At 36.4% G+C, this 22534-nt stretch overlaps 2 protein-coding genes across 2 annotated transcripts; both read right to left on the bottom strand.

Moving 5' to 3' along the window:
* Positions 1-2480: 2480 nt before the first annotated feature.
* Positions 2481-6170, bottom strand: LOC141845426 (uncharacterized). The gene is made up of 14 exons (XM_074733483.1): positions 6095-6170; positions 5987-6027; positions 5795-5864; positions 5572-5720; positions 5391-5486; positions 4279-4349; positions 3871-3932; positions 3740-3803; positions 3564-3648; positions 3345-3471; positions 3191-3264; positions 3054-3111; positions 2842-2963; positions 2481-2765 (listed from the first exon to the last, which is right to left on the bottom strand). The coding sequence occupies exons 1-14, from the start codon at positions 6168-6170 to the stop codon at positions 2481-2483; spliced, it is 1380 nt and encodes a 459-aa protein (XP_074589584.1).
* A 12144-nt stretch (positions 6171-18314) lies between these two features.
* LOC141845075 (small ribosomal subunit protein uS7-like) lies at positions 18315-20194 on the bottom strand. The gene is made up of 4 exons (XM_074733112.1): positions 20078-20194; positions 19183-19454; positions 18650-18853; positions 18315-18570 (listed from the first exon to the last, which is right to left on the bottom strand). The coding sequence occupies exons 1-4, from the start codon at positions 20135-20137 to the stop codon at positions 18516-18518; spliced, it is 591 nt and encodes a 196-aa protein (XP_074589213.1). The 5' UTR covers positions 20138-20194; the 3' UTR covers positions 18315-18515.
* Between the last annotated feature and the right edge of the window lie 2340 nt (positions 20195-22534).

A 22534-nucleotide genomic window follows, 5' to 3' on the forward strand; every position in this document is an offset into this window, starting at 1 on the left:
AAACCGATCGAATTTAAAAAATTCGGTTATTTCAGAATTTCAATTTTAAAATTCATTAATTCGATTAATTAGGTTCGATTTCAATTTTAAAATTTCTTATTCGGTTAAACCGAATTAATCAAAATAAAAAATAATTTATAAATTCCTAAGTTAGAAAACTCATAAATTCCTAATTAATTGGAAAATTTTTTATAATATTTAAAAATTTTGATTAATTCGGTTAATTTGATTGAAAATCAAATTAATTGATATTTTATTGGTTCAGTTTGTTCAGTTTTTATTTGAAAATTCGGTCAGTTTGGTTAGTTCAAAAAAATTCGATTTGGTTCAGTTTTAATTAATTCGGTTAGGTTCGATTCGATTTTAACTGAATACTCAGCCCTACTTGGACATGTTCAGTAAAATATATGTTCTTTTTTTCTGTCACATCATTCTATTAAGTATGTATAGATTGGTCACTGTCATCGAATATATACAGAGACGGAGGCAATATAGGGTTGTACTGGGTTGTAGCCCAACCCTGTTTCCCGTAAATTTTTTAGGTTTTTTTCGTTGGTTCGTGATCCACGTGAGTGCGGAGTGCGCAACAACTTCTCCACGACATGACGGCGACGAGGAACTCAACGGCGTGACGGCGAGTCAACGATGAATCTCAAATCTCAAGTATTTTTTTCATTCTTCTCCTCTTTCGGTCCAGCTTATTATATTGAGATTTCCCTTCTTAGTTTTACCGCGTCGGCGCGTCCGCCAATGCGAGCGTCGAGCGCGATCAAATCGCACGGCCGCTGTTGGCCTGCCTTTTTATAGTAGTTGATCTCCAAAATATTGACATCTGTTTAAGAAATATTCCGAGATACTTGTTCTAGTTTAGAAGAAATATTCCGAGATACTTGTTCTAGTTTAGAAAGATTCTTATCCTTTGAGAATATTTTCCTATTTTTCGGGAAGAGATAGTCTTGGGTTGTGCAGGTTGAACCTCTCCTGGGATTAAACAGATGTTAAGGTTAACATTCGACACGTGACGCCAAGGTATGTCGAATCTAGAGCTCAAGGTTGGGCTAGTGTCTGATGAGATCGACACGAGATGTCGAGACCAAAGCTCAAGGTCAGACTAATGCCCAATGAGTTCGCCACGAGATGCTAAGACTAGAGCTCGAGGTCGGACTGATACCCGATGAGGTCGGCACGAGATGCCGAGACCAGAGCTCGAGGTCGGACTTGTGCCTGATGAGGTCGACATAAGATGCTGAGACCGGAGCTCGAGGTTGAACTGATATCCGACGAGGTCGGCACAAGATGCCGAGGTTGGAGCTCAAGGTCGGACTTGTATCTAAAGAGATGCCGAGACCAGAGCTCGAGGTCGGACTAATGCCTGACAAGGTCGACACGAGATGCCAAGACTGGAGCTTGAGGTCAGACTGATGTTCGACAAGGTCAGCACGAGATGCCGAGGTTGGAGCTCGAGATTGGACTAGTGCATGACGAGGTCGACACAAGATACCGAGACTGGAGCTCGAGGTTGGACTAATGCCTGCCGAGGTGGGCACAAGATGCCGAAACCAGAGCTCAAGATCAGACTTGTGTCTAAAGAGATCTTGAGATCGGAGCCTGAGGTCGGACTGATGCTCGACGAGGTTGATACGAGAGGCCTAGATCAGATCTCAACGTCGGCAAAAGATGCCGGAGTCATGCTGAGATAGAAGCTTGAGATCAAGCTTGAGTCCGAAAAGAAGCTGAAAGTTTGTTCTGTAAAAACTAAGATTATTACATCTACCCTACTTTTCTACATTTCTCTTAACCTCTCACTCCTTATTTTAAGGCCACAAAGCCGTCTTGAGTTATCGCGTAATGAGCACGTGACTACTTAAAGACTTCACCGGATCATATATATTTATTATAATTTTATATCATCTAAATAAAGTATTTATTGATTATTTATGTATATCTGTATCATTTTAAACATGTATCTTAGAGTTTTTTCTTAATAAATATAATTCTAATTTTATCTTTAATATTCTCATTTCTTATCTTATCTATTTTCATATATCCACACATTTACTTTAACATCTTTCATCTTCTCTACCACTTTCATCTTCTACAATATACTTGAGTTAATATATGATATATTTTTCTATTTCAACCATCTTATTTATTAAAATATCTCTCAATTTCTCCACCTTAGATTGTGCGAAAACGAAAATGACACCCTTATTATTTTATTATGTTTTTGCATGAAACAATTAAATATTTTAGAAACACAATCCAGCATAATGTACATCTTCACATAAAATAAATAAATGAAAACAAGGGACATCAAGGTAGGCACTAGAACTCGGATGACAATTAAGGAGGCTGTCGAGTGTAAACAAACATCTGATCTGCGCGTGCATGCTGATGAACTCGCCTTTCGCTTTCACAGAAGAGTCTTCTCGGAACGCCGGCCGGCCACTTTGGCTTCTCCTCGGCCCTCGCTCGCTGCCTCACTTCCTCCTCTCAGTAGTGTTGACGGGCAGGAACTCTAAGCTATGAGGGGCGCGATCGTCTGCAGTTCGAGCCAGCGACGAAGACCTCACAGCCACGGGCCCGGACTGAAACAGCCTCGGCACGATGGGCGGCTGCTGCTGCTGAAAGCTTCCACTGCTCGCGAGGAACCGGCTGGTGCGGCCCAAGAACTCAGTCAAATCGCCGGCGGAGGTCGGCTTGCTGCTGCCCGAGGCCACCGCTCTCCTAGAAGAGGACGAGTGACTTTTTTCTGAGTCAAGAACCTGCAACATATATGGAGAACAAATTAAAGTTGAGGATCGAGCTAGCCAACTGTAAATGATAGACAAAGCGACTTACAGATTCATTGGTGAAAGACAAATCCTCTAAGGTTTTGTTTCTGAACTGGCCAGAGGCCGAGACGTTCCTCCTTGCGAACGCTTCGACTGCACCAGAGAATCGATCGCGAACCTCTTGCCCCACTGTAACGCAAACTACTAATTAAACACACTGAAACTGTAACACAATCTTAGCACTGGTTTCCATATATCGATCGACACTGAACGACGAACCTGAAGTTCTCTCTGTCCTTTCCAATGAAGGCCCGAGTACTGGTCTTGCATTATTTGCCTGCTAAACGAAGCACGAGCACGTCAGGAGAGAAACAAAGCGCATGCAAGGGATCCAGTTCAAGAGCTTAATTTCTTACTCGATATCTGGGACTGCCGCTGCTCTGAGGGTGTTTTATTACAGTCCAATCGAAAACATAATCGAACTGGTAACCTGCAAAGTATCATCAAAGTTCATGAAAGTAACTCGATCGTTGGGATCGAAATGGATTGTGAATTATATATCTATCTAACCTTCTCGAATGAAGAGGTCGCGGAAGAGCCTTTTCAGGTAAGAATAATCTGGTTTGTCTTCGAATCGCAGCGATCGACAGTAGTGGAAGTAGGAGATGAACTCTGTCGGATAGGATTTGCACAGCACCTAGTTTACGAAGCAAGCATGAATAAATTAGTTCTTCTTTAATTAATTAGATGCATGGTTCGAAATTAAGAAGCAAAATTGTGTGAATTAACCTCAATTGGCGTAAGCATTTTCTTTTCGCTGATCTTATCGTACTTTTGCTTCTTGGTGCCGGCTTTTAAGCCCTGCCAAGGAAGGCTGTCGAAGAAGAAGAAGAAGACTTAGTTAATTAATTAGCAACGATGAAATATATAGGATAATGATAATGGTGATGAGCTTAATTAATTACCTTCCTCTTAAGAAGTACATTAGCACATAGCCCAGTGATTCCAAGTCGTCTCTTCTGCTTTGCTCTGAAACAAATTCATGAAAGGATTTAGTAGGAGATTATGGAATTACAAAGAAATTAAAGGCACACACCAACTCCTAGATGAGTATTGACACTGGCATATCGAGCTGTTCCTGTTAGGTTTTTGTGCTCCCTGCCCAACAAAAACATATTGAATCAATGGATCAGATCATGAATTCTGCATCTATATATATAATTCAGATAAATGTGTATATATATAGATATATATTCATCTACATATAATTCAAGCTTCTTTATAGCAGAAATATACATAGATTGAACTGAGTGACAATGTGGATGAACAGAATGTAAATGATCCAAGTGTAGAATTTACAAAACTTTCTAAAGTAACTATGAAATTAACTGAATAATTATATCTGAAAGAAGTTCAGAGAGAGAGAAATAGCTAGAATGATGAAATGACCATATTTTTGTGGCAATTCAAGACAATAATACAATCAGTTGAAATCTAGGTTCACCTGTATGGTATGTGTTTATGAGTTTGAAGGTCTCGGTACTTCTTTGCGAGACCATAATCGATAACATAAACCTGGATGAATAACAAACAATAAATGTTAAAATGCTTGGAGAAATGCATCACTTATTATTATAAACCATAAGACGCATATAATCTCAAGTTATGATCCTACTTATCACTATACATTCTATATATGCATTGATCTTGACATTATGCATATGTATGTTATACTTTAGGTTTCCTTTGAGTAGATTGATAGTACTAATATGATTTAGAGCCAACCGAATACGATTCAATCGTATACTCATTGAATGAGTAGAGAGTAAATTTTCAAGTTCAGCCAATCTCTCTATGAAATCATGAGTAAGTCTCTTTAATTTTTCTATCATTATGGAAAAGACCATCCATATTGGATTCCAATATGTATAGAATTGCTTGACTATAAAAGATTTTGTAGAAATACATGAGTCATGGAAGGAAAAAGGCAATGACAATTGTGTTTTGAGCAAGCGACTATAATTTATTTGATGAACAACTTTGAAATTTCTAGGACACTGAGATTTTAATTAGGGGGAAAATTGCTACAAAGTTTGAAATAGTAAGGAATTCTTTGATTGCTACCATGATGAAGAGATCTTGTGGGAGACATTCTCCAATAGACAAGAAGAATAGAAATATTGAATATCATGTATTGCATAATTTCTCTAATTATGATGGTGATTCTAGAAATATATTAATACCTTTGTAGATAATTTTATTTTTGAGCACTAGTTTTTAGTGTTTTTTCTTAATCTTATTTTTTTTATTTAACATAGAAATTTATGGCTTTTGTTATTCTTCAATTATTCTCATGACCTCTCATTATATACCATTACTTTAAAGTTAATTATTTGATTAACTTATCCTTCTAATATTAAAAATAGAATAATTATATTTTAATTAAATATAATTATATATACATTGTTACAATATACTATATAATATCTTATCATTTTTTTATCAAATGCATTTTGTGGTCATTTTTCCTACCACCAATTTCCATTGCAAGTGTTTACTATTCCTATATAAAGCAAAAACAAAAACAAAATGTATTTTGTGATAGATTTAACAAACCTGATTTGCTTTGCGTCCAATACCCATTAGAAAATTATCCGGTTTAATATCACGATGAAGAAAGCCCTTTGAGTGAAGGTACTCGATTCGATTAATCTATATCGAATTAATAGAATATAAGTAATTCAATTTTGTTAGTAGTTAATGATAAAATTATTATAAATTAAGAGGATGTGCTTACTAGTTGATCAGCCAACATAAGAACTGTTTTCAAGGTGAACTTTTGATTGCAATAGTTAAACAAATCTTCCAAGCTTGGACCAAGTAGGTCGATGACCATTACATTAAATTCTTCTTCGACACCAAACCACCTTAGTTGAGGGATTCCACCTTCGTTAAAAAGATACAAACAATGAGAAATGATGTTTATAGCATATGATTCGAATAACTTAAAGCGAACTTACTTCCTCCCTGAAGGAGAATGTACAATTTTGACTCATATTGAAGTTGAGGATGCTTTGTTTTGATAGGCTCCTAAAAATTTGAGTACCCTTAATTAGATAGTTAAACATAAGCGAAATTTTGATAGTATGTTTGAATTTAAGGTTGTAAAAGGTTTTTCTTTTACTTTGTTGTTTCGATTCAAAAAAACATACCAATTTCATTGCCACTTCCTCTCCGGTTTGTATGTCAACACCTAAGACATATGCATGAGTATAATTGATAGATCAATGAGATAATGAAACAATGTGATATTAACTCACCGAGATAAAGCTCGCCGAAAGATCCACTTCCTATCTTCCTTCCTAGGTTAAACTTTCCGCCGACAATGTTTTCCATGACAAGCTAAAATAAAACATAATTTTGTAGGCAACTAGAAATTTCTTGATGTATCCAAAATACTAATTAAATTATTTAAAAAGACACTAGATATTTCGAATCATTGCCGAACGTACCTTTGCAACTTTAGCATACAAATCTTCTTTGAAACTCTAACAATTCACCGAAAATATAATGGATGTGTAACAATCAGCGAAGATCTGCATCAATATATAAAAACACAAGCTACATACTTGGATATTTAATCATTCCATGCATTCAAATTTCGACTTTGATATCCCACAACAATGATTCATCAAAATTTAAATTGATGAATCTCTTACGGGATTGTCAAGAAGATCGATAGATTGAATCATGGAAGCAACTCATTCTTCCATCATTGCTAGCTAAGTCTACGAAAACCAATCATATAAGAAGAATATGGATTGACACTCCAAGAATACCGATAAAACAAAGGCTAAGTTTCATACGAGAACTAACGTGAAAAAGGAGATGATATACTATTGAGTGGATGCGAGAGATTTTCGGAAGTTCATGAATTTTGATGCACTCTTTTTTTAGAGAAATAAGGAGAAGAAATGGAAGAGGAGGTTGTGAAAATTTTAAATTTTAAATGGGAATAGAGTAGAAATAACTACACATATTATATTTTTTTATATAAATATTATACATTTTTCTTCCATGATAACATAAATTTTGTCATCTGTTTTATTCTCAAAATTTTTATTTACAAAAATAGTTGTTCGGTCAATTTTTAATAAAAAAATTAAAAATATTTTTTAAAAAACTCCCACATAGTTAATTTTAGTTTTTTAAAAAAATAGAAAACTTAGTTTTAATCATATTTTAAATAAAGAATAAATTGATATACATTTAAAACAAAAAAAATGATTTTCACTAAACAAAAAATTTATTCTTTAATATTTTAACAACATTAATTTGATTCTCTTGGTCGATTCTTATATAGTAAAATTCTAAAGTTGATTTCATTTTGGCTGCTAATAAACTATACCAAATATAAAAAAAAATTAAGAAGAGCATATGCTTCATTCCAAATATTTTATTTATTTTTTAAATGATTTTTAATCACATTTAAAATAAAAATTAAATGTGCATGCGTGGACATGTAAGAATTATAAGATGGTACATCATTTATTTAAAGGACATTTAAATAATACAAACATGCACGTGAACATATTTTATTTATTTTTAGATCATTTTACTTAATTCACCGTCTTCCAAGACAATTGCGTTTAAAGCAGTTACATTCAAGGTCTAATCCTAACAAACTATCACTACTATCCTTTTCATTTTTGGATATCTTCTAGAGGCAGAAAAGTCTCTTACAACTTATTTTAGCAACAACATAACAAGAATACAAAATGCAAAGATAATAGAAAATAATTTGAATAACTTGACTAATGAAAATTTGACTTTGGATATATACTCCCTCAAAACCCTCTTTTATAGGATTTTATCAATTGCTTTGAATTGCCTCTTGCTCCACTATAGATTTCAGCATTGCTCTGACCTTTCGAATGGCTCCATTCACCTCAGCATCAGTCGACTATTTATTACAATCAGTTGACTATTGCCTAATCAATCGTATTGTGTAGTCGAGTCAAAAACCTTCCATTCGCTGCTACAGTGTCATTAGTCGACTATAACGTTAACAAAATTATTATTCACGATTACTATTTACTATTATTGCAACACAATTACTATAGTAAGTCACTACTCATATTATTCATAGTCGGCTAATGCACTATTTATAGCACTAAAACCCCCCTCAAATTTTAATTTTGGAATTTATGGTCCATCAATCGAATGATGGGGTTTAGGGTTTATGGGTACACCTCATCAATCGATTAATACTCTGACTAAGAAATTAACATAGGTTTTGAGGTTGAGAACAAATAGTGTTAACTGTCAAATTAGGGCATGCATTGTTATATTTTGTTTTCTATTGTACTGACTTTGCTTTATAGGAAAATTGAGTTCAAGCGTGAGTAACCGAAAGGTAAGTTCGGTCAACTGAACAGGGGTTCAGTCGACCAATTGCATTTTGAGTTGACAGATTAAGTTGACATGACTGGTGGCATGGTCTAGATAAGCTACAAAAGGCTGATGTAGCATGGATAATGATCGAGGTGCTGACGTGGCAGATGACGTGTTAAGGGATAAGCTCAGCAAACTGACGAGGCAAGGAGATAAAGATCACAATGTTGATGTGCCAAGAGTTCAAGCAATCGAAAATCAAGCAAGCAACCAAAAAGATCCAATCAACAAATGTATCTAGATAGAAAGTTGGCGTGGACAAGGTTTAGTCTACTGAACTTGTTGATCGGTCAATTGAATAATCGATCTGGATCAATTTATCGAGGATGATAAACTATGGATCGGTTGATCGAACAGATTTATAAATCGATCGAAAAAGTACTATAAAAAGAGCTTCGAAGTAGAGGTTCAGATAATCACATTCACATCAAGCAATCACTTCGATCAAGCAATTTTTGCTCATCTGCACACCATTTCTCTCTGACAATCTTCATCGAGCTCCGAATCTCTAAGTTGTCAGTAATATTTATTTTATTGTAGTGCATTTCATATTTAAGAGATATAGTAAAATGTTACTGTAACCTCTCCGATTATAAGAGATTTTTCCGTCTCTGAAATGATTTTCGAAAGAAGAAGATATAATGGTACATATTCAAGAAGCGATCCACCAAATGGATCAGGAGCTTTGGAGAAGCAGTCCTGAAGGATTATGAACCAAGTAAAATAGTTGTCATTTTATATTATGTATTAATATTCTATTTCCACTGTGTTTTAATTTGAAAAGAATAAAAAATAAATTTTAAAAATAGGAACGATATTCATCCCCTCTATCACTATTTTAGAATGAGTGACTATGGTCCTCGATATGAAAAAAAATATTTTATACAATTTGATCATTCGAGAGGATCAAACAAAAAGGAGGGAGGACCTTGACAATGGCTTGTGGAATGCATGGCCACGAGGAGGAGACGAACTGAAGAGAAGGGATATCTTCGTGACTCTTAACTGACAACTAAAATGAAAAATAAAACAAAGCTTAGTGATCCCTTTTAGACTATCAACAAGTATTAATTATCTTGAATAAATTTGATTTACATCTTCTACGTCTATATGTGTGTGTTCAAATGGTTCTTTCACCATTTCGCTTAGATTGCTAAAGAGAGGTAGACCAAGATCACGAAAGGCACCATGATCTTGAAAGGGTGAAAGTGGGTCCTTAAGCACATGCTTAGAGCAATCATTTAGATTCTCTAATAATCCTCTCCAAATATCTACCAAACAAACTTGAGTTTTGGTGAGCAATGACAATCGATCAGCTTTAGACACTACAAGTCTCGTTCTTGGACATTTTTTTTCACAATTTATCAATTTAGTCGAACGAGTGACAATGTTAAGTAGTTGTGTATGGAAAGGGATGTGTGAGTTTGGTGCTTCACAACTATTAGAAGAACCAAGCCTAGTGTGACTCAAACAATAACACTAGTTTTAACTTAATATATATTTTTTAATTAGGATTGATATTTGTATTAGGTTATCACCAAAACATAATTCCTTTAATTTTTCAAGAAAGTGTGTAAGAATCTCGTTCATACATTGGAGATGCGGACGCGAAAGTGAAGTTTTAAATGATTATTTGATCGCATACATGTCAAGGAGTCGTTAACATTGTTAGACTTACTATTCATGTCCAATGAGCACGAGTTCTGAAGTGTCGGTTAAGCGTGTGAATTGAGCTTCATCGATGATGTTCGACTATCATATTTACTACTCATTTTACTGTAAGGACCTTGTGAGCTAGAAGGGGGGTTGAATAGCTTCACTTGATCAAGCTTGAACTTTTGTCGCTGAAGAAATTACTCTCTGCACACCCTCTCAACTCAACAATGCTAACAAGGAAGGATTTACTTGGTATCCGCCTCCTTGAGGAGACTAATCCAAGGATCTTCACTCAGCTCACTCTTCCACTATATCCTCTCCTTTTCGGACAAACCCCGAAGGTGGAGAAACCTTCTTACAGTAAGCTACAGATTGTATACAAACAACCAAGCAACAAAATGAAGAAGAAGAGAAGAGAAGTTACACAATGAGAATGTTTCTTCTTCAAGAGAGATTGCTCCAAGCTTTTAGGATAAACATCAGCTGGTTTCTTGATCACTAGAGCACAAACACTTGGAGCATGAACAGCCACGAAGTGCACTCACCATTTAAACCAGTTCAGGTTTTAAGTCATCAGTCGACTGGGTTTACCCTCCCAGTCAACTGATTTAGTCAAACCCAGAAAATGACCACTGAACTGCTGAAGTCACGCCTGATTTTTTGTCGGAATTCAAATTTCAATTGACTGACTTTTCTCATCAGTCGACTGGTTTTACTTCAGTCGACTGATGTGGACGATCAGTCGAGTCGTTTAACCTTCTATTTGCTTCCGAGACACCGGTAGTCGACTGATGGATAGATCCAGTCTAGTTTGTCAATGCTAGTCGACTGATGTGAATATCCAGTTGAGTCATTTTACAATCTGTTTGCTCTCAAAGCAATTTCAGTCGACTAGTCTTCAAGATCAGTCGACTGATCGTCCAAAATGACTCGACTGACATTAAATCCGATCGACTAAGACAGAGTATCAGGCGTGTTAATCTAGTATCAGTCGACTAGTCTTACCATACCAGTCGACTGACACCAGTTTTGAGTGGCTGAAGTGAAATCTTACCGAGTTCTTTCTTCACTTGATTAAGAGTCTCGACCTTCTTGATCTTCATTTGTCTTACCTCGTAAGGGTTTTTCCGTGCCAAGAGCTTGCTCCTCGATCCTCTTGGACTTTCCTTTTGTCTCACGTCTAGTCTTCTTACCCACAAGGACTTTCCACGCTTTGCCTTACCCCGTAAGGACTTTCTCATGCCAAGAGCTCTCTCCTCGACCCTCTTGAACTTTTCTTTTGCCTTACGTCCGGTCTTCTCACCCGTAAGGACTTTCCACGCTTTGCCTTACCCCGTAAGGACTTTCTCATGCCAAGAGCTCTCTCATCGACTCTCTTGGACTTTCCTTTTGCCTTACGTCCGGTCTTCTCACCCGTAAGGACTTTCCTGCATACTTGACACACAAGTTAGATTTCTTATCTTGTGCTCTAAAGTTTATTAATGTCAAACATCAAAATATAGCTTATGGTTATGATTGCAACAACATTTACATAGTACTTTTACCATGATCATTTTACTAGAAAATTATGTTTGTCCCAAAATGTTTATGTTTTCCAATAAAAAGAACAGCTAGAGGAGTTGGCATAATGAAGTGGGAATGAAAGTAGAAAAGGAATGAAGTGGCCATCATTCCTAGCACAAGAAAATTATAAGTGATCAGTATAAATGATAATATTAAGAAAGAACAGATTATTACATAGGAAATGGGCAGAGTTGTTGAGCTGAAAAGAACATCCTCTTAATTTGTGGCATGATGAATGGAAAAAAAAATGGAATAATTGAGGGAAAAATGAAGAAATGATATATAGTGTATTGTTTAAGAAGTTACATGGAGCTAACTCGACTTGAATGATATAATAAAAAGGATCAAAGTGTGCATCTAAAGTTATAATATATACCAAATTATACATTTCACTTTGATATTGACGAAACACCGCAACTTTTTCCACCAAATCGATTGTCTTTGTATTCTTGTGCTGCCCGATGGCTCCTGCAAATTGCTCGACCATCAATTTTCAATAGTCATGAGTGTCGATGTTCTAAAAAATCATGGCCTTCAAATTTGATAATGAAAATCCTAAGTTTTTTTGTCCCATATTGTCTCCTAATGATATGCATTTACGAAGACCGGCCTTGCAAGGAAAATCCTCCTCGTCCTATACTCTTGGTTTCTCTTCATACACAAACTAGGGTTGCATCACCATGTCTTATATTTTGTTGTGAGGTATTTTGTCGAAGGTGAGTTATAACCAATTATGATAATTTAATTTTTTGCATTATTTTAAGAAATAATAGAATGTGTACTTAAATATGTTTACTCCTCCGACTTTATTAGTCTTTTGAGTCGAGGGATCAATAAGTTATTCTATATTATACTCCCCTAGGATTTACTGGTTTTTTGTGCCAAGGGATCTGAGTTTGGTCTTCCACATTTTCTCTGGGCCCATAGTCTTCTTTATTACCCTCTCCCTTCAAGAAATCAAGGTGGTGTTCTATTATTCTCTCCTCGACTTCATGGATATTCGGGAGTTACAAAATCAAGCTTCTTTCCTCTTTAGCAGTAGCGAACTATCCCTCGCTAATAGGTTGACTCGATTATTATATTATCTTCCGACACCTTTGGCTCAGCTCGGGATCGAATTTATCTCAGTGACACTCTCCTGATAGTAGTGGGATGCTTTGCGATTTAGGTATCGAACCTGATATATATTCTTATATTACTCTCTTCAACCTTGTAGGTCTTTCATGTTGTAGATCAAGCTTGATCTTCTTACATATTTATTTATTCATTATAGAAACATTCTCGATCGAGAATATCTCTATTTTGATTATTCATTATGAGAGCATCCCCACTTTGCTTATTCATTATAGAAGCATCCCCGATCAAGAACATCCCCACTCTGCTTATTCATTATAAGAGCATCTCCGATCGAGAATATTCCTGCTCTGCTTATTAATTATGGGAACATCCCTACTCTGCATATTCATTATGAGAATATTCTCGACTGAGAACATCCCCTCTATGCCCCTCTGTTCTTATTTTCTCCCAACAATCTCAGCAAAATCGAGTTTCTCTTCGACAGGACCCACCCACTACTAACAACAGCAAATCCAAGTCCGTTAGGATTTGGGAATATCTCTATAAATATGACAGTTAAAGTTGGTACAAGAGGATCGTGGTGTCGGACTCTAATTCTTCCTTTCTTCTTCAACTATTTTCTCTTTGAACTCAAGATCCACACTTGACTTAAAGCCTGAGTTGGATTCATGGATACAATTACATTAATGTTAACTCGAGTGTGTGTGAATATAATTCTCTTCTCTTTCTCCACTTTTAAGAGTTTCAAAGTTTCGAAAGTTCGATAAACCTCAAAATTTGGAGTGCTCCTATTTCGAGTAATTGGTCGTTGTATCTTAGAAGATGATTACTAACAAATCGTAAGCACCTTAGTGAGATAATATTATCTTAACGAAAGAAATTCTAGTCTTCATCTTGACCTTAATACTCTTATCCGTATGAATAAATTTATCCAAAGAGATTTGTTATTATCCGAAAGGATAACTCGACGAACAACGAAATTAAGTAGGTCTCGATATCTGAAAGGGTGTCTCGATATCTGAAAGGGTATGTCCAGAATATAAACGGGATAAGATCTATATCACCATATCGAGCTCCACAAGTTTGAATCGAAGACTCACTGTCGAATTAAATAATCGAACTCGACTGTTGGATCCATACCATCGATCCATCCAATAAAGTGCCAACACTCATTACCTATACACTATTACGGGCCATTAATGTTGATCGTGGAGGGTCCACGTGGGGATCATGGATCGTGTAGGGAGATGTTGAGTTAGTCGCCTTTCGATTAATAACTGTCTGGATAGTAATGGCTAGGTCTTACAGATGGAAAGAAGTGAACTGAGCTTTAGGAAAGAGTTGAACTCAGCTCTAATGTCCTGTTTACTTGGAGAGAAACGATGGATTGTATAGAAATCGAGATCCATCTTCTATTTACTCATTGTAAAATAACAGATGGATGAATAAAAAATTCCATCTATGATTTTTTTTTTTTGCATTTATTTGTCAATCTAAAATCGGGTGAAATGAACTTTTCTTTCCTTTATCGTTGTCACCGGCTTGCTCCAGTCTCATCGACGACCGCAAGCGACCTCTGAGTTCATTCACGGTCACTCGCGACCACAAGCAACCTTGCTCACAGCCATGAGCTGCTGCAAACTCATAGGAGTTTGAAGTTGGACTTCTTTTCTCTTTTTCTTCTTCTTTCTCCTCTCTTTTCCTTGTGTTCTTTTTTCCCATTTTTTTTCTTTTCCCAGAGGAATTTTTTCCATCCTGGAGTCATTTCCTTCTTTCATCCACACCTCCCAATAAATAAAACATTGAGGGAAGAAGAGTTGAATTGAGATCAGAGGGAAGACTTGAACTAAACTGAGTGGCTAATGGTGTTTACTTGGTGAACCGTCAAGCTGCTCGATCGACTGCCAAATTGCTGAGCTGCCAAATGTTGAGTGCTAAGTTGTCAAGCTGCCAAGTGTCTATTCTTGAGTTGTCGAATGCTGAAGCTACTGAGTGTCGAACTGTAAAGTTGTAGAATGCCAAATGTTGAGTGCTAAGTTGTCAAGCGTCGTTTGTTGAGTTGTCGAATGTCAAGCTACTGAGCGTCGAACTGTAAAGTTGTAGAATTATTGAGTACCGAACTTCTAAGTGTCAAGTTACAAAGTTGTCTAGCTATCAAGTATCGAGTTATCAAGTATGGAGTGTGTTCCGGCCAAATACAGTCTACGGTCAATCCACCAGTCAAGGGAATGCCACCTCAATCGTGTGTGAGACCCCCGGAGGATGGAAACCTGGAAGGATTAACATGAGCGAAGGGGTTAGAGGGTGCCGGGAGTCCCGGCAGGCCACTCCGACGCTCAAGTCAGTTTACGGTGGAGATGATGATAAGAAGAAGAAGAGTAGTAGTAACTGTATTCAAAAGTCCCGTCCTGAATCATATCTTTGGAGGAGTTGATATACTTGTGAATAGAACATTCCTCTAGCCCACGTGGCAGACTATGGCCATAGCTAGGGGGACAGGATATGTACTTCGCCGTTGTCTGCGCCAATAGGGAGGCGCCTAGAGAACCGAGGCAATATACCCCGTAGCCGCCATGCAATCCCATGTTCCTTTTGTAGTTTAACCATGGATGGAAATTGGGCAGCATCATCGAGGTGAATCATGGGGGGAGCGCAGCGCATGGTTGGCGGTCTGTGGTTCGCCTGTTTGTTGACTGGAAGACTTGAGCTTGAGCCAGAAGGATGCCGGAGTGGGACGAGATTGTCCGGGACAGGTGGTAGCCGAGATGACCCGGGAGAATGGGACGCTGATGAGCGCTGATATAGGAATGAGGCAGAGTACTCGGGACCAGATGTATCTGGGTTTACCCGGGTACATAGAGCTCTAGTACAGGTATGCCGGACAGACTGGGCAGTTTGCTAAAAGCTGCATGAACTGAGGAGTTAGCGTATATACAAAAGGTAGAGTACTCAGGATATGTCAGGCAGTGGATTAGCCGAGTAAACGAGACACATGCAAAGAGTTAATCGGGCAATCCGAGTTGTATTATGTGAGCCGACCAGCTGAGGAGTTCGATGCGTATTTGTAAGGTACAATTCCCGGGAAGAGCTAGGTCGAGGCCTAGCCGATCAGAGGGAATGTTTGTGAGACCTTGACCGGCTAGTCCGGGTAGTTTGGAAAGGTCGAGCGATTGGACTGAATCAGATAAGATGGGCTATGCTGGTCAGTAAGACTTTGCCTGATTTGAGTAAGTCCCAGCGGACAGGCCCAATAGACCATAAGGAGGACATATGGGTCTGCCCTTCAAGGCGAGGCAAGGTTGACCAGAGACCCCTCAAACCAGCCAAGTTGGACTCCCCATTGACTCCTTCACCACATCGGACCGGGGCGAGACTTACCACATCAGAGTGCAAAGTGTCAAGCTGTCGTGTGTTACGTTGTCGAATTGAGAAATCAGACTTCAGAAGTTGGCACTTTAATTCGAGGTCTCTAGGTCTTGATACGTTCACATGAAGTGCGACCACATAAACATTATGACATACTAACCTGGAGTACAAACACTGTCAAGAGTATCACTTGTCGTTCAAGTCAAGCTGAGGTGCACAACTCAATTCAGTTAATACACATAGATCAATTAGGAACAAATTTAAATAATTTATTAAATTAAATAAATAAATTTAAATATACATATATTTAATTTGTTAATATTCGTAAATAATATTTATGAGACATTCTTGAATTATGTTCAATTTGAAGGGAACTGTCTTTGAGTTCTGAGTGGCTGCCGCCGGAATGTCGAGCTGTTGAATTATGGCTGCCGGCCTATGAGATCGGACTTTAGAAGCTAGTGCTTTAATCAAGGCCTCTAAAAATTATATTGCTGGAAATACCATCGTAGAGATGGAGATTGCTATCCCTGTTTATGACTTTGCAATCGCAGATCAAATGGAAGGACAAAAGTTATAATTATAATGTAAGTATTTTCTTCCTCTAAAATTCTAACATTAATGTGTAATATACTTAGGATCCTCAGAACAAGTAGCACTATATCAACTGCAGAGATTTTACAGTGGAAAAGGAAAAAAAAAGATGCAAATGGTAAAGACCAGTGAGGTAGGTCCTAGTTTGAATGCTTCAAGCAGTTCAAAAACATAGACCAAGCCTCTAAAGCCACCAGTTTAGCATTCCATGCAAAGCAATAGACTTTGCACAACAATGAAAAAAAAATACTACTGTAACCTGAAGAAACGTGACAACCTAGGTGACAGCTATACTGATACGAACACGAGAAAAGGAGCTTACTTTGCAATCAAACTATATGCTTTAACATTATGTAAGATGTCTTAGACAAGTAAAAACTTGTGTCCATGATGCAGGCAACATAAAGAAACAGTTAATGAAGGATTTAGATCCACTTCAAGCATCACAGCTTGAATCCGCACCAACAGAACCACCAGTGACCTTATAGACACCACCATAAAACCCTGCCGCTTTGGAGATTATTGTTGTATTAGGTGTTGGCAATGGCAAAGGATACTCTCCTTTTTTTTCTCTTACTTTCCTCCTCTTTCCATTCTCTTTTCACTTCTTTTCCTGATAATTATAGTCTTCCAAATAATATAAGAAATGAGAGAGAAGTTAAAGGAGTGAAACACACAGAATTACATGTGAAACTCCACCATTTATATACATCTTCTGTCACTTTGCCTTATCTCCCTAATATCTTCCATTCCATCCAAGTAATCAAACAACGGTTTCGTCACACTAAAGCCATTATATCGAGTCTTTCATGGGCAAGAACACAATGAAGCATTTTGAATTTCACCAGTATATTGCTAAGAAGATTGAATCAAAGCAAATGTAGGCAAGCACCATCTCTATCCAAACTAGCACGGATGCAGTAATCTTAAGTCTCAAATGAACCTAAAGTTGAGCTATCAAGCTGTAAAGGGAAAATCGAGAAACTTAAGTCTCTACCACACCCACAGGTGAACTATTTATGTCACAAAGGGAAGATCAAGTGACAGTCTCAGCCTTTACCAGACCTACCGATGACCTATCAAACTGCATGGAGTAACAATCTTTGGTCCTCATGAAACTTTAAGTCGTGTACGTCCTTAGTTCTTATGATCTAGAAGAAAGCACTTCTTGTACAATGAGCAGCAAATATGCCAAGATGCAAACACCAATCTAACAAACACAAGTTAAGGAACTGCAAGAATGGCTTTTATGAGTTAAAGTAGGCCAAACCATAGAACACTTGACTGAAACAAAAGGCACTAAAAAACATGACAACGAGTCAGGCTTTTAGTGCCTCGAGAAGTTCCTTGCTTTTATCAAATTCAACTATCCTTGCTCTGAAGACTTCCAAGACAAGGTCAAGGGCTAAGTCCAGTTGAATGGTTTTGTGCTTATAGAGGTTATAACCAAGAGTTATGGGATGCTTCCTGGTTCTTCAGCTCCATCCAAAACTTTCATTGTTGAAGCTGCGTATAGTGCAATCACCAGAGAAATGTCTCTTCTCCAATTTATTTATTGATAATAATAAATGTAACTTGCAGTTGTTTTTCAGTTTTGCAACTAGGGGTTATCTATCTGAATTGAAGATGCACTTCCCATAGTAGGACCATCTCTCCAGCAGAGCTAGGCACCATTGGGTTGGGACATTAGATGCACTAGTGATCAACACATTAGAGTACTTTTTACCATCTCTATAAAAAGGACTTGTAATAAAAATATATTCAGGCCAATAATTAACTTTTACAGGCTAACCCAACAAACAACCACAACGGCAAGGAAAAACTCCAACCTTTGGTAACAATGTGCAAGACTGAATAGCTCTTTGAATCAGAAATTTAGTCTAGCATCAAGAATTCAGTTTAGCTAAAAGCACATGTGAGTTTAAATACTCATTTAGCTTAAAAGATACCTGAGATTACAAGAAAATTTTCATAACCGATGAAAAGCCTACAGTGCAACGGGAAGGCGTGTAGATTTGAAAGCCAACATGCTCAACGATTCGCTTTGGCAACACGCTCAATTTCATCCTTCTTCTTGATCGCATAGCTGTTAAATGCACACATAACATGAGGTTAATATGGAAGAAGGAAATCCCGAGTATCAGAAAAGTTCCTGAAGAACTAACCTGTTGGAGGAACCCTTTGCTGCATTAATTAACTCATCAGCCAAGCACTCAGCAATTGTCTTGATGTTTCTGAAAGCACTTTCCCGCGCACCAGTAGTGAGGAGGTAAATTGCCTGGTTAACCCGCCTCAGTGGGGAGATATCAACTGCCTGACGCCGGACGACACCAGCAGACCCAATTCGAGTAGCATCTTCTCTTGGACCACTGGCATGCAGATAAGAGAAAAGAAACATCTCTATGTTCAACATGTTACAAGCATCTGAGTGTCTTACCTTAACCCTCCCAATAATAATATAACATTTATGCTAATAAAAATAATATACAAGTTTCAAGCAGGCTCAAGTGAGATTAACATGCAATCCTGAAATCAAAGCAAACTATGCATAACTAGTACACTATGTTTCCATCTTATTTATTAGCTAGTTGCCTTGGGTTAGTCTTAAAAGTTTTTTCTGAAACAAGGTTGAGAAATGAAATGTAGTATGCCTCATTACCCGACCTTGCAATGAGATTCAAGTTTAAAATTCAATTACCTGTTAATGATCGCATCAACGATAATTTGGATTGGATTTGCATCAGTAAGCAAATGAATAATTTCCATAGCATGTTTAATTATGCAGACAGCCATAAGCTTCTTTCCATTGTTCCGGCCATGCATCATCAAAGAATTGGTAAGTCTTTCGATAATTGGGCACTGAGACTTGCGGAACCTCTTAGCAGAATATCTTCCAGCAGTATGAGGAAGGTATGTAGCATGTTTTGGAGGAGTCACGGCAATGTAATCAGCAAGCGAGATGTCACTGACCTAGAGTTCACAGAAGATTAATCTCATCTTGCAGTAAATAAGAGCATTAATCTCTATGCTTGAAAGATGTGTTGCATACTATAATTCAACTAAAAAGTATGCAAATAAATTTAAACAAACAAAATTTATCCAGTATTTGCTCTTTATGGAGATATTGCAATTCAGATACAATAGGATGATCAATCAAAGTACACTGTATGCTCGATCATGGAGCCATGTTTGGCCGGCCACTAGAATCTTATCTCTGTTTGTACAATCGGTTGCTGGTAAAACAAAGCGTAGGAAAAGCTGGGTATTCAGCGCTTGTACATGCTATTGCCAGTAAATCAATAAGTACTCCACGAAAATCTGTGAACTGATAGATAATAAAGGCCGTATTTTTCATTTGTGCGTACTGAAAAATCCTAGTTCTCTCAAAACATGTACTAGGTATCTAAAATTCCAAGTATTACAAACGCATCATGCAAAGATTATACTTAAAAAATGGTAGATGAGACCTAAAAATACCGAAAATCAACCTTAAAGCAGATAATGCGCGCTAAATAACATCATTAGATTCACACGGGCAAGGCAGGTGCTAAGAGCAACAGGCGGCGGAAACACCACCGGGTGAGAGTTCTAACCTCGACATCCTCGAACGACCAGCGATTAAAGAGCTTAACCTCCTGTTGCTGGATCGCCATCGGCGCGAGGAAGGATTGCAGAGATGCGTGGGAAAGTACACCGACGGCGGAAAGAAAAACCCTAATGAAGCGGATGCAGAAGCTTCGGGATCCGATATTTATAGCGACCGCTCGATAAGAGTGACGAAATGGACGGTGCAAGATGGAGCACATTTGGAAAATCGAGGGGATGTCATCATTTGTCAAAACATCAAATAGACGTCCAATTTTCAAGAAGTGTCTCATTTAAAATGAAGTGTCCAAAATATCCTTAATATAAGACTAATTTAAATTTTTTATATTTATGAATCGGATTTGATATTCAAGATTTGAGCTTTAAAGTTTCAATTTAAAAATTTCTTCTCTTCTTTTTAATTTAAGTTTAATTTTTCATTGTAATGTAGGATTTTTTTTCCTTTTTTCATTCGCAAGTTTTTTATGATCTTATTTGCATGATAAATTTTTTTCATATTTTCTTATTTCAAAGATAGATTTTCTTATTATAAACTCCGATAAATTTAGTTTTTTATATTTTGTTTTATTGTTAGTATGTTCTTAAATGGTTAAACAAAAAAGATTCCATGACACTTATTACATGTCAAACGACCATTATTTGATCATGATTGACCTTGTAAAAACTAGCAGAAAGCTATTACAACATATAGTAATAGTTGCTAACTTATATAACAGTGTCATCATCTTATGTTGATTTTTTTATTGTAAAATGATAACCAAGTTAAACAACATTTAAATGAGTAAAATAAATGAAGAGGATTACATAACACCTACTACATTTCAAATGAATATTATTTGATCACGATCGATTGTGTAGAAACTAGCAGGTAGTTGTTACAAGTATAGCAGCTAGTTGTTAACTTCTACAACAGTGTCTTATGTTTATTTGTTTATTGGAGAGTAATAACATGGTTAAAATAATATTTCAATGAGTAAAATAAACAAAGGGGACTCCATAACACCCATTACATTTTAAATGAAAAATATTTGATCATGATCGACTGTGTAAAAGTTAACAGATAACTGATACAATGTGTAGTGCTAGATGCCAATTTCTACAACAATATTATTATCTTATATTGATTTTGCTTATTAGAAAGTGATAGCTTAGTTAAAATAAATTCGATGAACAAAATAAATGAAAGAGACTCCATAACACCTGCTACATTTCAGATGAACATTATTCAATCATGATGAACATTATTCAATCATGATCGATTGTTTAAAAATTAGCAAGAGCTGCTACAATATGTAGCAATTAGTTGCTAGCTTCTATAGCAATGTTATTATCTTATGTTGATTTTGCTTATTGGAGATTGATAACTTAGTTAAAATAATATTTCAATGAACAAAACAAATAAAGAGGACTCGGTAACATCCACTACATTTCAAATAAATATTATATGATCACGATTGACTATACAAAAACTAGCAGATAGCTACTACAATGAATAGTAATTGGTTTTTAGCTTCTACGATAGTCTCATTATCTTATGTTGATTTTGTTTATTGGAGAGTGATAATCTAGTTAAAAAATATTTCAATGAGCAAAACAAATGAAGAAAACTCCATAACACCCACTATATTTCAAATGAACATTATCTGATCACGATCGACTGATATAAGCTAGCAAATAACTGCTATAATGTGTAGCAATTGGTTGATAATAATTTCATTATCTTATATTGATTTTGCTTATGAGAGAGTAATAACATAGTTAAAATAACATTTCAATGAGTAAAATAAACAAATAGGACTCTAGGACACCGATTACATTTTAAATAAACATTATCTAATCACAATCAACTGTATAAAAATTAACAGATTGCTATTATAGCATGTACCAATTGATTGTTAGCTTTTATAAAGTATAGTAACTGATTGTAATTCAACCCTAAATATTAAATCCGATTCAAAAACACTGAATTTTTAAACCAACCCTACTTTAAAGGGTATTTTGGACCGTTCACTTTAAATAGGGTGCTCATGTGATATTTTTTTTGAAAAAATGGCATTCATATGACGTTTTAGTCATGGATGTCCTTTTAATTTGTACCCCTATTTTATTAGTGTATAATATGGTGTGTAAAAATATTAAAAAAAATAAATGGGCTGAAATGGTAGTTTCTGCAAATATTATAGAAAATCTAAAACTCAACCTACATTTAAAATAATTTTAAAAAAATAAGTTAATATTTGACATGTAATGTAAAGATGTGCTTGTTTATGATACTCAGAAACTCACTCTTATCTTCTCTCTTTCTCTTCGTTTTCTATACCACTCATTCATTCTCTCTCTCTCTCTCTCTCTCCACACAAAAAATCATCAAATAAAAACAAAGAGTTTGTCAAACATTGAAACATTATGATTAAATACACTCATAAAATCAAAGAGGAATTAAT

The sequence above is a fragment of the Curcuma longa genome, chromosome 14 (genome assembly GCF_044706935.1).
Source record: "Curcuma longa cultivar G26 ecotype Majalengka, Jawa Barat chromosome 14, ITB_CL_G26_1.1, whole genome shotgun sequence".
In the NCBI taxonomy this organism is placed as follows: Eukaryota; Viridiplantae; Streptophyta; class Magnoliopsida; order Zingiberales; family Zingiberaceae; genus Curcuma; species Curcuma longa.